At 56.9% G+C, this 15,377-nt stretch overlaps 1 protein-coding gene across 1 annotated transcript in view; it reads right to left on the minus strand.

Annotated features, from left to right (window-relative positions):
* Nucleotides 1-15,377, minus strand: part of SLC9A1 (solute carrier family 9, subfamily A (NHE1, cation proton antiporter 1), member 1) — a 93,322-nt gene that overhangs the window by 1,017 nt on the left and 76,928 nt on the right. Inside the window, exons 6-15 of the mRNA XM_010830255.1 lie at nt 10,810-11,270; nt 7,295-7,545; nt 6,150-6,367; nt 4,810-5,012; nt 2,985-3,074; nt 2,457-2,527; nt 2,159-2,332; nt 1,826-1,940; nt 1,560-1,661; nt 90-162 (exon numbers count right to left, since the gene is read on the minus strand). Of these exons, the coding sequence (XP_010828557.1) occupies nt 90-162; nt 1,560-1,661; nt 1,826-1,940; nt 2,159-2,332; nt 2,457-2,527; nt 2,985-3,074; nt 4,810-5,012; nt 6,150-6,367; nt 7,295-7,545; nt 10,810-11,270 (1,758 nt within the window). The remainder of the gene's footprint in view (nt 1-89; nt 163-1,559; nt 1,662-1,825; nt 1,941-2,158; nt 2,333-2,456; nt 2,528-2,984; nt 3,075-4,809; nt 5,013-6,149; nt 6,368-7,294; nt 7,546-10,809; nt 11,271-15,377) is intronic.

Below are 15,377 nucleotides of genomic sequence, written 5' to 3' on the forward strand. Positions count from 1 at the left end.
GCCTGTGAGAAGCCCGTCCTCCCTGCAGGCTCTCTGAGGCCCGTGCCCAGCCTCGAGGCCCCTCGCCGGGCCCCCACGGCCTGCCTCACCTGAGCCAATGCGGGCCCGAGACATGGTGGGCGAGTCCAGCTTGTGGGCCGGCACGGTCAGGTAGTTGCTGATCTGACAGAGGAAGAGCAGATGGGGGCAGGGGGGTGAGCAGAGGCGGCTCCTCTGGATGGCGCCCCTGGCCGGTGGCCGCACACCCTTCCTTTGGGTGCCCGGGGTGCCCACACCTACTCTGCCCATGCCCGTGGAGCCTGGGCCAGTGCTGGGTCCTGAGGGCTTGGCCCAGCCTCTTGTCGAGCTCTGGGGTGACCTTGGACACCCCCACACTGTCCCACCTCTCCCGTGGGGACACCAGCCCAGCCTCTAGCTCCGGCCCTCATCTGCCCCTAAGGACAGACCCACTGTCAACTCAGGAATGTCACCCGGGCCCTGGATGACCCCCGGGATTCTCAGTGCAACACGCTATGACTGAATTCAGCTACTTCTTTTCTTTCAAAACCTGCTCCTTCCTCCATTTCCCCTCAACCACCCCACCTGCCTACCCCAATCAAAGGCCAGACGTGACCCCTGCCTCCTTTTCCCCTTCCCTCGGTCCCACCTCAAACTGGTAACCAAGTCTTGCCACTCCAACCTCCTAAATGATCCTTGAATTCTGCCTGCTCCTCCCCTCCCCCTGCCACCCCCCTAATCCACCCGCACCCCTTCCCATGTGCTTCCCTTACTGAGAACGCTTCATGACTTCTCCATGCTTTGGAAGGAAGCCCAAACCTTTAACGCCATTAACGAGCTTCCTTGAAAGCTGAGCCCCCTGTGTGTGGTCAGGAACTTATGCAGTTTCTTCCCTTCTGCCTGGCCCTTCCCCTGACCACACTCCCTCCCCTGTGACTCTCATTCCTAAGCGCACTCTGACCACTTCCTTGTTTGAGGTGCTCAGAGCCCCTTGCACTTCCGGTTCTGCCCGGGGCCACTGTGTGCTCCATAAGGGAGGGACTGGGCTACCACCCGATGAGGCAGTTCTGCCGCGTGGCACTTAAGGAGAGCTCCGCAAATATTCTCCTGAACGAATGAATGGAGGCATGCGTGTCTTTGCCTTCTGATTCTGAGCCTTAGTTTTCTCACTAGAAAATGAGAGGTTAGAGCACATGGACAGACTCTTCTAGATCTGATACCCAAGGACACAGTGGGGAAGGGGGGCCTCTTTGCTGCTCTGAGTGGAGAAGAGGTGGAGAAAGCAGCTTTCTGGAACTTTCCCTGGGGCTCAGCCTTTGAAACACATGGAGGGTATGTGTGTGTGTTCGGTTGCCAAGTTGTGTCTGACTCTGCAACCCCATGGACTGGGGAGCCTGGAGGGCTGCAGTCCATGGAATTTTCCAGGCGAGAACACTGGGGGAGGCCAAAACACCAGATGGGAGTGGCTCTGTCTCCCAGAGGGCTGGCTGGGGGTGATGCAGGCAGAGGAAGAGCCCAGGTTCCCAGAGAAAGGCAGGAGCCGGCTCCAGCTTTGGACACACCTTCTGCTCCAGTTGCCTGGCCTTCTGTCTCCGGAGCAGCATCTGGTTCCAGGCCTCCTCGTAGGGGTCGGCCACCAGCGTGTGTCTGTTGTAGGACCGCAGCTGTGGGAGGAACAGCTGTCAGGCAGGCCCGGCCAGGGCCCAGAAGCTGGGACTGGAGGGGCTGGGGTGGCTCTGGGCGTGTGGAGCGGAGGCGGGTGGGGCGGGGTGGGGGCGGGGCCTCCTCTGCAGTAAGTGAAGTGGGCCGGGCAGGGGCAGCCCCTCACCCGCTGCCTGGTCTTCTGCAAGTTGTTCCTCAGGATTTTGCGGATCTCCTCTTCCTTGTCCTTGGACAGTGCTGGCAGGATGCGCTCCGCCGGCAGGGACTTGGGGTGGATGTTCCTGGGATAACGGGGCACAGATGAGAAAATTCCTGGGACTCTGGGGGCTGGGCCGGGCCAGAAGGGTCCCCTGGGGATGATCCGGTTGGGTGCACCAAGTCTGGGTCCTCAGTATGATCCGCCCGCCCGGTGGAGTGACCTAGGGACCCGCTCCAGGTGGGTATTGAGGGGTAAGCGTGTGGCTTGCAGACGCGGCCGGGGTTGGCCATTAGCACTCACTGCATGGAGACGGTGGAGACGGCCGAGGGGATCTTGCCCATGCCTCCACTTTCCACCAGCTCGATAGCTTGCTTCATCTCCATCTTGTGGTAGAAAGCGATGAGCTGGGGCTCCTTGGAGCGCTCACCGGCTATCAGACACTTCTTCACGTACTTCTTATTAAACCGGTTGAGCCTGGTGGGAGGCAGGAGGAGATGGGTGAAGCTGGCTCCTGCAATGGGAAGATGCCCAGGCCCCGGGCGGGGGAGACCCTTACCCGCCCCTCCCTGCCCTCCTGCCCGCCAGGCCTGCCACCTACTTGTCTTTCCAGTGGTGGTGGCCGTAATGACCACAGATGTCCTCGATGCCTGTCAGAAGGTGGTCCAGGAACTGAAACGTGCCCAGGGCCAGGTCAAGCCTCACTACTGGGCTCCTCCCGGACCAAGACTCCTGAGTGGGCCCCCACCTTCCACCCCAGCACTGCTCTGCTCAACCCAGCCCTGTAGTTCCAGAAGCAGCCAGGAGGTGGCGCCCACACCCCACTCATCCTGAATCCCTGTGGACCCCCTCCAGCCCTCTGCCTCTGGGGCCCAGCTGAACCCTCTTCTCTGAACCCACTTGTGCCCAGCACCTGGGCCAGGTTCCTGCAGAGGCAGAGGCGGCATGACGCCCCCTCCTCAGGTTCCTGGCTGCTCACACCACCCCTCCCTATGGGGTGACCCGGTGACCTCAGGAGGCATTGGATGAGGGAGGAGGGCTGACTGAGGACGTGGATGCAAGGCCTAGCCGACCCCTAGCTCCCTAAGCCTCCTCCTGCAACACAGGGCCCAGGCCCAGCTGCCGGTACCTGCGTGTGGATCTCCTCGTTGATAGAACGCTTCGTTTCTTGCTTTTTCTTCACAGCCAGCAGGTCTACCAGGGGCCGAATGGTCATGCCCTGGGGGGCGGGTGGGTGTCAGGCACTCCAGTCCTGCCACCTTGGCAGGGAGGGCACCGAGGTCCCCCACCCTAAGGTCCCTGAGCCTGGGATGCCCTTTGCTCTGACGTCCCCAATCTCCCAACAGCCAAGCTGTGGTTATATTAAGCCCACTTATTCCTGAAGACATAGCCAGGGGGTTCATATCCAGCCAAGGGACTCACACACAGGTCAGCTAGCCCGGGCCAGAGTTCAAGTGTGAGTTCCACCACAAATGTGCTCTGTCACCTAACAGGGAGGACCACCTCTGCTCTGGCCCCCTTGCACGTTTTTGACCCAGAAGGACCCAGTAAGGACAGCAGTAGCTCATCTAACTGCACGCGTGTCGAGTGCCAGGGCCAGTGGTGTTTTTACTGGAATTAGCATTTCAATACCTACGATGACCCCTTCTTGTCCCCACTGTACAGATGAGGAAACTAAGACCGAGAGAGGTCAAGTAACTCCCTAAGGTCTCACAGAAGTAGTAAAGCTGGATTCAAACTCAGGCAGGGAGGTCCCTACCTCAATGCTGCATTCATTAAAAACTGGCTCAGTAAACCAACTGCAAAATCAAGGTGGTAAAGTATTTTTGAAGATGGAGGCAGGGCAAGATGATCAAAGAGGCAGCCTCTTCTCCTTTTAAAAGACAGAAGACAAGTCCAGCCCCAGAAGTTTGCTCTACGCTGTGTTCTCTGGAGAAGGTAATGATGTTTCCCATTGAGGGCTTGTCCAGGGTTATTATCCAGGACAGACGGAGCAGGTGGTAGAGAAACACATGGACAAGCACAAAGTCACGGGTCAGACAACGAGAAATGATTTACATCATCTCAGGCTGGGCTCCCTCAGGGACTCAAGGGGTGGGTGAGGTTTCAGCGAAGCCTGGTTGTTCAAATGCACAGAAATCACGGCCAGCAGCTGCAAGGATTCTTCAGGATCATCTGGTCCAGTCACCCCACCTCACAGATGGGGATCTGAGACCCAGAGATGGGAGGAGCATCTTTCCAGGGTCACTGACAGCAGCAGAGCTCTGGCTAATGACCTCCTACGGCGCAGCTCGGGGGTCGTTTCACCTTTCCAGTCCTCATGTTGTGCGGCTGCTGCTGCTGCTGCTAAGTCGCGTCAGTCGTGTCCGACTGTGCAACCCCACAGACGGCAGCCCACCAGGCTCCCCCGTCCCTGGGATTCTCCAGGCAAGAGTACTGGAGTGGGGTGCCACTGCCTTCTCCAATGCATGAAAGTGAAAAGTGAAAGTGAAGTCACTCACTCTTAGCGACCCCATGGACTGCAGCCCACCGGGCTCCTCCGTCCATGGGATTTTCCAGGCAAGAGTCCTGGAATGCCATGTTGTGCTACTGTCCCCATTTGATTGATGTAGAAACTGAGACCCTAAGATATTAAACCACTTCCCTAAATCCCTACCATGAACTTCATGGTCCTGCTGACTGCACCTATCCCTCTCAATGCTACCTGGGCTCCTAACTGAGCTGGGCAGGATCACTCCACAATGACGCATGACCAAACTTTCCCTTTACAATTGAGCAAACTGAGGCCCAGAAAGGTAGACTGGCTTGTCCAGGGCTACACGAGGTATTGATGGAGCTGGAACTACAACCCATGTTCCCCGCCACCCCCACCCCCCGCCCCGCTCGGTCATGTGCTTCCTCTTTCCTGGCAGAGTCAGGGCCCCCGGGCAGGGCTGCTCCGCCCTGTCCAGCACCTGCACAAAGACGGTGAAAAAGATGACGGTGATGATGGCCGTGAGGAACAGGTCACACATAGGAAAGTGCTTCTTGTCCAGGAGGTAGCCCAGGGAGAAGGCAATGGCCCCTCGCAGGCCCCCGTAGGCAATGATGAACTGGTCCTTGGGGGTCAACTTCACGATGCGGAACTTGTTGATGAACCAGGTCAGGCCCAGCACGCCTGCCAGGGAGGGGAAGCGAGGGGTCAGGTTGTCCCAGCCCCTCATGGCTTCTGCAGCTGGGAGATTTTCTCTGTCTGGAGGAAGCCTCCACTGGTAAACCCACCCAGCTAACTCATATCTCAGGTCCCTCAGTCCAAGGTGCTCCTAATCCCTCAATCCAAGAGTTGGGTGGATCTTTAAGGGAGGTCCCTCAACCTGTGTACACTTTAGAGACATTATAGAGGCCTCCAGGAGCTGGAGGGCAGAAGGGCACCAGGAAAAGAGATGAGACAAGACTGGCTACAAGTTGATACCAATTAAATATGATAGGTACACGGGGCCTACTTTTCTATGTGTTTGATATTTTCTGTAATAAAAAGTTGTTTAAAAATGCTAGGGCTTCCCTGGCAGTCTGGTGGTTAAGACTTCATGCTTGCACTGCAGGGAGCACGGGTTCGATTCTTGGTTGAGGAACTAAGAGCGCATGTGCAGCATGGCCAGAAAAAAAAAACTGCAGAGGGAGGATGGAGTCCAATCTCAACCCCATAGCCCCAGAATCTCCAGAGGATGAGGCCCAGGATGAAAGGGTTTTTAAGACAGTACAGCAAGTTAAGTGCCATGCCCAGACCTAACCTCAGAGAGGAGGTGAGATCCACGGGCAGAAGCCACATGGTCACTGAGGTATCCAATGTATCCAGAAGGTGAAGCAGCTGCCCAAGGGCCTGAGGCCTGGCGCCCAGGGGTGCCCTGGGGCTGGCAGCAGCAGTTGGGAGGCTCTGCAGAAGACTCCGCAAGTGCCAAAGTCACGCATGGGAAGAGGAGGTGCGAAGACCACAGACCTGAACACAGATCTGGCCCTGGGGGCCTCAGTCCTCTCCTCAGATACTGACTGGCTCAGAGTCCCAGGGTTGCTGATGCCTCTTCCACCCGCACATCATGACTGTTACCCCAGGAGCGTGGCCCTCTGTCCCCTCCAGGGCCCATAAGGGCCTCAGTGCTGCAGGGAGCGGGAATGGGGAAGCCCCCCATCCCACGGGGGCACCAGGAGCAGCCTGGAGCCAAGCCCACCACCTCCACACATAGCATGCACCCGGCTGCCACGTGCACGCACCCCCTGTCACGTGCACACACACCCCTCCCCGGGCCCGGCCACTCACCCAGCACTCGGGCGATGAGGCAGAAGAGCAGGGTGCTGATGACAAACGTCCAGTTCCAGTGGTGGGAGCCGGCCACAGTGGAGACGCCCAGGAAGATGAAGATGAGGGTTTCACTGACACTGCTCCACATTTTGAGGAAATACTTGATGGTCGTGTGGGACTTGTGGGAGATGTTGGCCTCCACGTAGGGGCGCATCACCACGCCCGAGGCAATGAGTCTGGGGGTCAGGGGAGGAAAGAGCGGGGAGCGGGGTTCAAAGTCGAGCCACATCCTCCCAGGGCGCCTCCAGCACCAGAGAGGCAGGCAGGGGCCGGGCACCTGAGCTCCTCTCATGGGTCAGACACCTCTGCCGGCTTCCAACCCCTGTTCTCAATACTCTCAGCCAACCCTGCAGACACTGGTATATTCTGGCATTTTCCAGACGAGAGATCTGAGACATGCAGAAATAAAGTCACCTGCCCACGGTCACACTGCCAGGAAGTGGCAGAGCTAAGACACGAACAAAAGAAGTTCTGCCCGGCTCCTAAGCCTGGGCCTTTTCCCCGAGGCCACACAGCCTCTCCACCTGACAGGGGTCACGTCTTTGGCCACAGGTTTATCCTCCAGAGTGTGGGGTCCCCTTAACACCCGGGGGTCCCCACAGAGAGCTGTCTTCCGGGCGGCAGCCCAAGCCCTTCCCAGCCTGGCACCCACACTTGGGGTTCACTCCCGCTGGCCCAGCCTCCTCATTGTCACCCTCCATCCCCATCCCCCAATCCAGCCTTGACACTTCCAGTGACTTCTCCTAGCGGGAGCACCTTAGCACAACTTCCCCACCGCCCCCCCAACCCCAACTGCAAGATGCAGCTGGGGCCTCAGGACCCCCAAAGCAAGGGAAGCCTCGCGCCCCCTCACTAGAGCTGCTGAGAGGAGTAGTGGGCGCAAATGCCTGCGTCCGGAGACTGCCAAGGGCCTCCCTTTGTAACAAAAGAAAAGAAGAAATGGCTGGGGTGAGGCTTTCCAGAAGCCTCACTCTGTGCTTCCGGGCAGCCCTGAGACCTGAAGCCTGGATCTGGGGGGCTGGGCCCTGGGGAGCTCCCTTTGACCTTCCAAGCCCGGGGGGATCTGAGTTGGGGCCCCGCCTCCACGCCACGCCCAGACTCACGCCATGATGCCTGACAGGTGGAAGAGCTCGGCCGACAGGTAGGCCATGTAGCTGTAGAGGAAGACGAAGAGCGGCTCGATGACGCGGATGTGGGAGGTGAAGCGGGAGGTGAAGGCTGCAATGACCCCGTAGACCACGCCCACGAACACCCCACCCAGGGACACCACGAAGAAGCTCAGGAAGCCGAGGATGATGTCCACGATGCCCACGCGGTCGTAGTTGGCAAACTCCTCAAAGAGGTGATACAGGACCTGGGAAGGGTGTGCAGGCTGGTCGGCAGGGGGGTGGGCACCCTGCCCCATGGCTCCTGGGGGTCACCCAGGGTGATTCTGTCCCCTCTGTTGACCACAGCCAAGAGGTGGCAGAGGGGTCTGGGGCCCAGAGGGTCTTTGGGCCTGCAGTGGGCTGTGCAGAGAAAGAACCGGCTCTGCAGCCAAACTACCTGGGTTGAAATTCTGACTGCTGCTCCCCAGCTGTACACATGGGGCAAATGACTCAATCTCCCTGCGCTTCAGTTTTCCTGTCCAGAAAATGGGGGCAATAGTACCAACCTCACAGGGCTACTGTGAGATTCAATTAGTTAATGAGGGCAAATTGCCTATCACAGCATTAGCTGCTATTCACCAAGCTCATCGTGCACGTCCCTGCCTGGATTTCGGTCTTTCCTTTAGCACAAAGCTGGGAAATTCAGATAATGAACTAGAATAGGACTTCTTAACTGCTGAAGCTTTCTAAAAATACACTCGGCCAGCCCATACTCTACTTGGATTGTCTGGAAGTGGGACCCAGAAATCTCTGTTCAACAAGGCCCCCAGGGGGTTGCAATGAACCACCGAGTTCAGGCACTATGGAACCAGAGGCTCTCCACGGCTTCCCCACCTCTGGGCTGGGGAAATAAATGGTCATTGTAACACCACCATCAGACTTTAAGTGGCACTTCATACACTGTAAAGCCCTTTGATTATGGTCATCCTGTTTGCCACACAACAGCCTCATGAGGTAGGCAGGCTAAAGATGCTTGTTCCCTTGCTAAAATAAAGCTCAGAATGGTGAAGTGATGTGCCAGAGGACCCCCCAACCCCCGCCTGGGAGCAACAGAACTGGGCCCAGAGCTTGGTCCCTGCCAGCAGTGGATGGCCTCCCTGGGGATCCAGCTTTGAGTTTCTATCTACCTCCTCTTAGGTGCTGTCTGCCTGGCCTTCTCCCAGACAGCTCTGCCCGGAAACCAGCCGGGGAGTGTCCAGGCTGAAGGAATGGAGAGGGAGTGGGGAAGAAGACCTGGGGATCCCCGAAACAAACCCTCCAAAGCCCCCAGTACCTGGGCCACATGTGGAAGCAGGGCACCTTTGCTCCAGGGCCAAGGCCTGAGGCCACACAGCTTGGGGCAGCCTTCAGCCCTACCATCTGGGTAATGGGGCATTCACACCCACGCCCAGAGCTCTAGAAAGGGCCCAACTTGGGCCAGGCAGGGAAGGGAGATGCCAAGCACTGGCCAGTCCCCCGTGTGCCTGGACACAGCCATCTGGGAGACGGGGCAGGGCTCTGGCAGTGCGTTCTCAGCCCTGGGCTACCTAAACCTACTCCTGGCCTGAGGAAATGCTCAGGTCCCTAAGGTGCACTGCCTGGGCCGATGGGGCAGGTGCAGAGGGCAAGGTCCTCACTTCTGGCCCGGCACCACTGTCATTGGGACTACAGAGACAGAGTAGCATAGTGCTAAGCATCTGGACTCTGGACTCAAGACTGTGTACATCTGAACCCCAGGTATATCATTTATCAGCTACTATGATCTTGGACGAGTTCCTTAATCTAATCTCCCAGTGCCCCAGTTCCCTCACCCAAAAAACTGGGAAAAATCACCGTGCTAACTTCATGGAGTCTGCGTACATTAGCTGAGACAATACATGATCAGACAGAACACGAGCAATGACTCCCACCACTGCCCCTGTCTCGGGGAGGCACGGCCATGGACCCACGGTGGCCAGATGGGGGCATCCACTCTTGCAGCCACGCCCCACTGTTCCCCAAGAGTGCCAGCCTGAACCCCAACATACACCCAGATCTTCTGGGGAGGGCTTCATCTCTGGCACCCACTGCTTTTGCAGGTATGAGTGAGTGTGACTCCCGTCAGAGCCCCGGGAGGACGGCAGGCTCAGGACAACGGTCCCTTCTCCAGAGGAGGAAACAGGCCTGCGTGGCAGCTGTGGGCAAGGGTGGGTGCCCGAGGAGACAGGACAGATGGGCCAGCCCGCGGCTCCCCTGGCTTCACGAGGAGCTGACGGGGCGCCAGGGGAAGAAGCGGGAGAGGAAGCCGAGGCTGTTGGCAGGCAACCACTACCGTCGGTGGCTTCTTTGAGGTGCGGCTTCCTGAGCGGCTGGGAGTGAGGCGGGAGTGCGTGTGCGAGCGTGCACAGGGCGTGCACATGGGTCCGTGAGTTTTCCTGTGCGGGCAGCTGCTCCCTGAGGGGTCCAGCCAGGAGGGGGATGTAGGTGTTTGCACAACACAAAACGGGTGTGCACATACACGTACCTGCTTCCTGAGGAAGCCCGCTGGGAGGAAGGGTATGTGGAAACATACACAGCCTTGCCACGTGCAGACCCTGCGGTGGGGGTGTCTGTCCTCGCTAGACCTGGCAGGAATGCACTGACTACTCTGCCACATCCCAGCTGTCAAAGGTGAAGCCCAGAGAGGTACAGTCACATGCCTAAGGTCACACAGTAAGCAAGTGGCCAACCCAGACTGACCCACTTTACTTGCCACCTTCTGGAGGTTTTAGAGACAAGGTTCCTTTCCATGAATGCTGCCCCCAAACTCTGCACAAATTAAATTCTAACTTAAGACACGTGTGTGTGTGTGTGTGTGTGTATGTGTGTGTGTATGCATGCATGCTCAGTCATGTCCAACTCTGGCTGCAGCCTACCAGGCTTCTCTGTCCATGGGATTTCCCAGGCAAGAATACTGGTGTGGGTTCCTCCTGTGGGGGATCTTCTCAACCCAGGGATTGAACCTGCATTTCCTGCATTGGCAGGTGGGTTCTTTACCACTGAGCCACCTGGGAAGCCCTAGCTTAAGATACAGCTACCAAGAAAGCTAAAATGCCCCTCAGAGACTAACTGGTCTATAAAGGGTAAACTGAGGTACAAAGAGGATAAGTCATTTAACCAAGATCATATCAGAGTGCATCAGGGACAGAGCATACTACCTGGTCAGGCCGAGCTCAGGCCCTGCAGTCAGATAGACCTGGCTTCTAATTTCAGTTCTATCTATTCTACTGAGTTATTTAACCTCATTAAGCTTGACTCCTTCTCTGCAAAGTGAGACTAAGAAGCACCTCTTAACATAGTCAGGAGGATAACTGAGATAATCCTTGCCGGTGCCCAGCACGATGGCCACACATAGCAGGCAGGGCTGGACACTTGCTGTCTTACTATCGTGAGCCGGGGGATGTGGGATTCACTCTGGACCTGGGCTTGGGTCTGGGTCTTGCGTGCCCCGGGGCGTGGCCCCTGCCTCTCACCACAGTGACGGCGTCATTGAGCAGGGACTCCCCAAACACAAGGATGTGGAGCAGCTCGTTGATGTGAATCTCCTCGAAGACGGCCAGCACGGCCACGGGGTCCACGGCCGAGATGATGCTGCCGAACAGCAGGTTCTCCAGAAGGCCGATGTTGTTGATCTGCTCGCCACCCACCAGGCACACGGCGTACATGAGGCCACCCAGGAAGAAGGCGTTCCACAGCGTGCCCACCACGGCGAAGATCAGGATGGTGCCCAGGTTCTCCGTGAACTGCCGCAGCGGCAGGAAGTAGCCGGCATCCAGGATGATGGGCGGCAGCAGGAAGAGGAAGAAGACTTCCGACTGCAGGATGGGGGGCGTCTCGCCCACGCCCTTGATCAGACCCCCCACCAGCAGCCCCACCACAATCAGCAGGCAGCTCTCCGGGACGATGCTCGAGATGGTGGGGATCACGTGGAAACCTGCAGAGGGTGAGATAACGGAAGGCCGTGGGCTTGAGGGGAGCCAGGAGAACAGAATATGGCTGGGGCTGAAGGCTAGGGGTAGGACCAAGAGGAGCTCAGGCTTGGTCTCAGGGGGCCGCTCTGTTACTCTCTGAGCCTCAGCCTCCTCGCCTAGAGCTGATAACACCAGCCTCACAGGCTAATATAATGCAGTTATGGGTTATGTTTATACGTAACTGATGTGTAAACTACATGATGATGTTGTTGAAGTGCTTTTTTCAAAGGACATACAGAGGCTCCCTGTCACTGTCATAAAGTAGGAGAAAGAAGCAGGTCTGTATGCCTTCAGAAAGCAGAAATTATACACCGATTACCAAGGCTCCAAGTACCACCCAGTTCCCTGACTGCCCCGTCTGCCCAGGTTAGGGTAGGGGTCCTTCTCTGGTGCCTTCCCCTCTCACAACTTCCATCTGCAATCCTGAGGGCATTACCTAACACCTGAACCCAAGTCATCTGTCCAGGCACAAGTTCATGGAGACGGATGTAAGCTCAAGACCAGGCATAACAATCGAAGAATTCTGTTTAAGGGAAGACATCAAGTTCCCCATCACGGAGGCGTAGAAGCAAAAGGCAGACAATGGTCGGTGGAGAAGTGACACAGGAGACAGGAAGGAGCACAGAGGAATCAAAGACTATCAGCGCAGGAAGGAACCTGGGGATCACACTGCCCGGGGCCTGCAAACGTGCAGCACGCACGCAGCGACTTCCAATCCCAGCTTCGCGTGCTTTCCCGCTGAGTCCAGAGAGATGCTCAGGAAGCCGACAGCAATCAATGGGTTCTGCGTGTGAGACAAAACCTGTTTGCCGTCCTCTTTCTCACCCAATTCCACCCACTTTAAAGAAGGGGCAACTGAAGCTCAGGGAGGGGAAGGGACTCACCCAAGGTCACACAGCTCATCAATAGTAGAACCAGGACAGAACCCAGGTCTGACCCCACCAGCTTCTATCAAATGCCCCCTTCTTTGTCACTCCCTCCTTTCTCCCCATTAAGGTGAAAATGCCCCTCTGCCTGAGACCCACCAACTGTCTCCCCAAGCCAGGTCCTGGCCAGCAGCAGCAGTAGGCCACCCTCTGCAGCCGGCCCCCTTGGTTCCAAACACCAAGCAGGGAAGTGGCAAAAATCCCTTTCAGAGAGGGCCCCTCTCAATGCCAGCTCCGCCCCCAAGCTGCTCATGGGTCTCCGGTTTGTTTTGGGTGAGGAGGTGGGTGGAGAAGACCTGGGACATAACCCCCAAGGTCCGCCTGGTTAGGATGGTCCGCTTGCCACTTTGCTCGAGGTGGAAGCTCTCGCTCTCCTCCCCTCCTTAGCTTGTAAACTCTCTGCAGGCAGATTCCATCTCTGTTTATGATTATGTCCCCAGGGTCGGGGATACAGGAGGCGCTCAACAAGTATCTACTGATCGGAAAATGCAAAGGGCTTGGCCAGGACCCACGTGAATCTCTATAACCTGTCTGGCCAGGCCTCTTCTCTCTTTACCCCTGGAGAAGCCTGGGAAGGAAGAGGAACATCGCTCCCCAGGCCCAGAGCCCTCCTGCTCTCAGGTACTGATCGGGGTGGTGCCAGCAACAAGTCAGGACTCAGTATACCATCCAGGCCCAGAGCCAAGCACCCAGGGCCTGGATGTGACAGGGCCAAGCACCCAGAAGATACAATCCAATCATGTTGGAAAAAAAAAAAACAAAACACATCCCCATTCTAGGCCAGGACACTTCAAAACAGACCTGACCCAAAGTCACAGCTTTTAGGCCTTCCCTGGTGGTCCAGTGGTTAAGACTCTGGCTTCCAGTGCCAGGGGGTGTGGGTTCAATCTCTGGTCAGTGAACTAAGATTTCACATGCCGGGTAGGAAGGCCAAAATAGAAAGTCACCACTTTTGTGGAAAAGTCCACTCCTCTTACCCTGCCATGCCCATCCGTCTTTGTCTGTCAGTAACCCTCAGGGTTCGTGTGGCTGGTACACTGCGAAGGGCTAAGTCAGGTTGAGTCCAAGTCTCCCTTGCTCTAAAGATTAAAGTCCAAACTTTCAGCACGCCCTTCATCATCAGGTCTTGCTCATGTCTCATGCTCCCTACTTTCTTTTTTTTTTTTTTGACCTCGCCATGCATCTTGTAGGATCTTAGTTCCCTGACCGGGGATTGAACCCAGGCCCTCACAGTGAAAGCACTGAATCCTAACAACTGGTCCACCGGGGAATTCCCCCAACTGCGTATTCTTATGTTTCAACCTTGACAAACTCCTTTCAATTCGCTCAAGTGAGGTACACCCTCTTTGGCCTGCAGAACTTTGCCCAGTCCAGTCTGCCTGCCCAGAACACTGTTCCTCTACCCACACTGTATGTGGCTGACACCATATCCTTCTGGTTCCTCCTCTTCCAGGAAGCATTCCCTGACCACCCCTGCCTGCCTGGGCTAGAGCAGGAGTCCTCTGGTGTGTCCCCCATCATAACCTTTGACCCACAGTCATGACCTGGATTCCTCTTTCTCCCCAACACCCAGTGAGGTCAGACAAAGCAGGCAGACGCAGTGAAACAGGACAATGGCACCACACCTGGGACCTGTATCTGCCTTGAGGGAAGACGGACAGCATGGGGGTTTGGGAAGCTTGGGAAGGAAGAGGAACATCCCTCCCTAGACAGGTTATAGAGATTCACGTGGGTCCTGGCCAAGCCCTTTGCATTTTCCGATCAGTAGAAACCCCCATGCTGATCAGTAGTCAGACAGCCAGCTGACTTCCTCAACGCCCCACCGCCACCCCAGAAGCTGAGCAACAAGAGCTGCCACAGGAGTAAACAGAGTCTAAAGAGGCAGCTCAGGGCAAGTGGAGGACAGTGTTCACCTCCACCCAGACTGCTAGGCTTTGAAATTGCCTCACCACCCTCTATGCCATCCATCCAATCCACAGAGCTTTCCTGGCTGCAGGAAGTGCCAGGCAATGCACCAGAGACCAGTAAGCCTCAGCCCACTGGGGGAGCAGAGGGATGATTGTGTGTGTGCGTAACACTCCAAGAGCAATAACATGAAGAACGTTCATTACTCCTAAAGGTGCACCAGGAGCCAGGCATATGTCACGTCTTTAGTCCTCACAATACCTAGCCCTGTGGGATAGGTATTGTCCCCATTTTGAAGAAGAGACAGTTGAGGTTTGGCAAGGTTCAGTAGCCTTCCCAGAGTGCAGGGGAGGAGTTCAACTCTAGCTCAGAGCATCTCACTTCAAGTGAGTCGGTCCTCACAGTACCTGGGGCTGGTGCCCTGTCCCCAGAGCAGAAACCCCCAGGTCAGCCCTGCCTCTCGGGGAGCAGAATCCCGAGCCCTGATGGGCAAGGGAATGGGAGGGGAGGAAAGTCCGGGATCCACCCTGGCTCCTGGCCTGTGGGTAGGCTGCACATTACTGGAAAATAGCTTCTGGGGGAGGGGCGGATTCTGTCATCAGGCAAAGCGGAAGGGGGCCTGATGGCCTGTTCTGACTTGTCCCTCTCCAAAGGCCCTGCCTCCACCTGCTGTCCCCACCCTGTACCCCAGAAACTGAGTGAAGTGAAAGGGGGACAGTTGGGCCTCTGGGCCCTTGACCAAGACCCAGCATTGAGACAGGACCTCAAGATGCCACGAAATGAGGCAAAACTTCTGGGCCTGAACTTGTGACAGTGGTGATGTCACCAGGATGGAATCAGGGGTGGGGCAGAGGCCACAAGACTCAGACCCAAGCCGTGAGAGCCGACGCGGACCTCAGAAGCCACCTAGATCCTCCATCACATGGTTGGGGAAACTGAGATGCAGAGAGGGGTGGCGATCTGTCAGGTCACGGCCGGTCCCCCCATGAGGACCCGTGAAGCTAAAGTCCAGGGATCGCTCGAGCCACACGGCCTCCTGCTGGAGCCCCCAGACCTCCCAGAGCAAGGACGGGAGGAGGAGGTCTGGAATTCAACATCTCCCGGCCACAGGGCGAAACCGCCGACTTTGGGGCTGGCTTCCCTTTTTAGGTGAAGAGGTGGGGGCAGGGGAGTGGTGTTTCTCACTCTGCCTGGAGTGGGTGACAGCTGGGCAATGGGGGGCACACACACATGCACACT

This window comes from Bison bison, unplaced genomic scaffold, assembly GCF_000754665.1.
Source record: "Bison bison bison isolate TAMUID 2011002044 unplaced genomic scaffold, Bison_UMD1.0 scf7180017864516, whole genome shotgun sequence".
Classification (NCBI taxonomy): domain Eukaryota; kingdom Metazoa; phylum Chordata; class Mammalia; order Artiodactyla; family Bovidae; genus Bison; species Bison bison.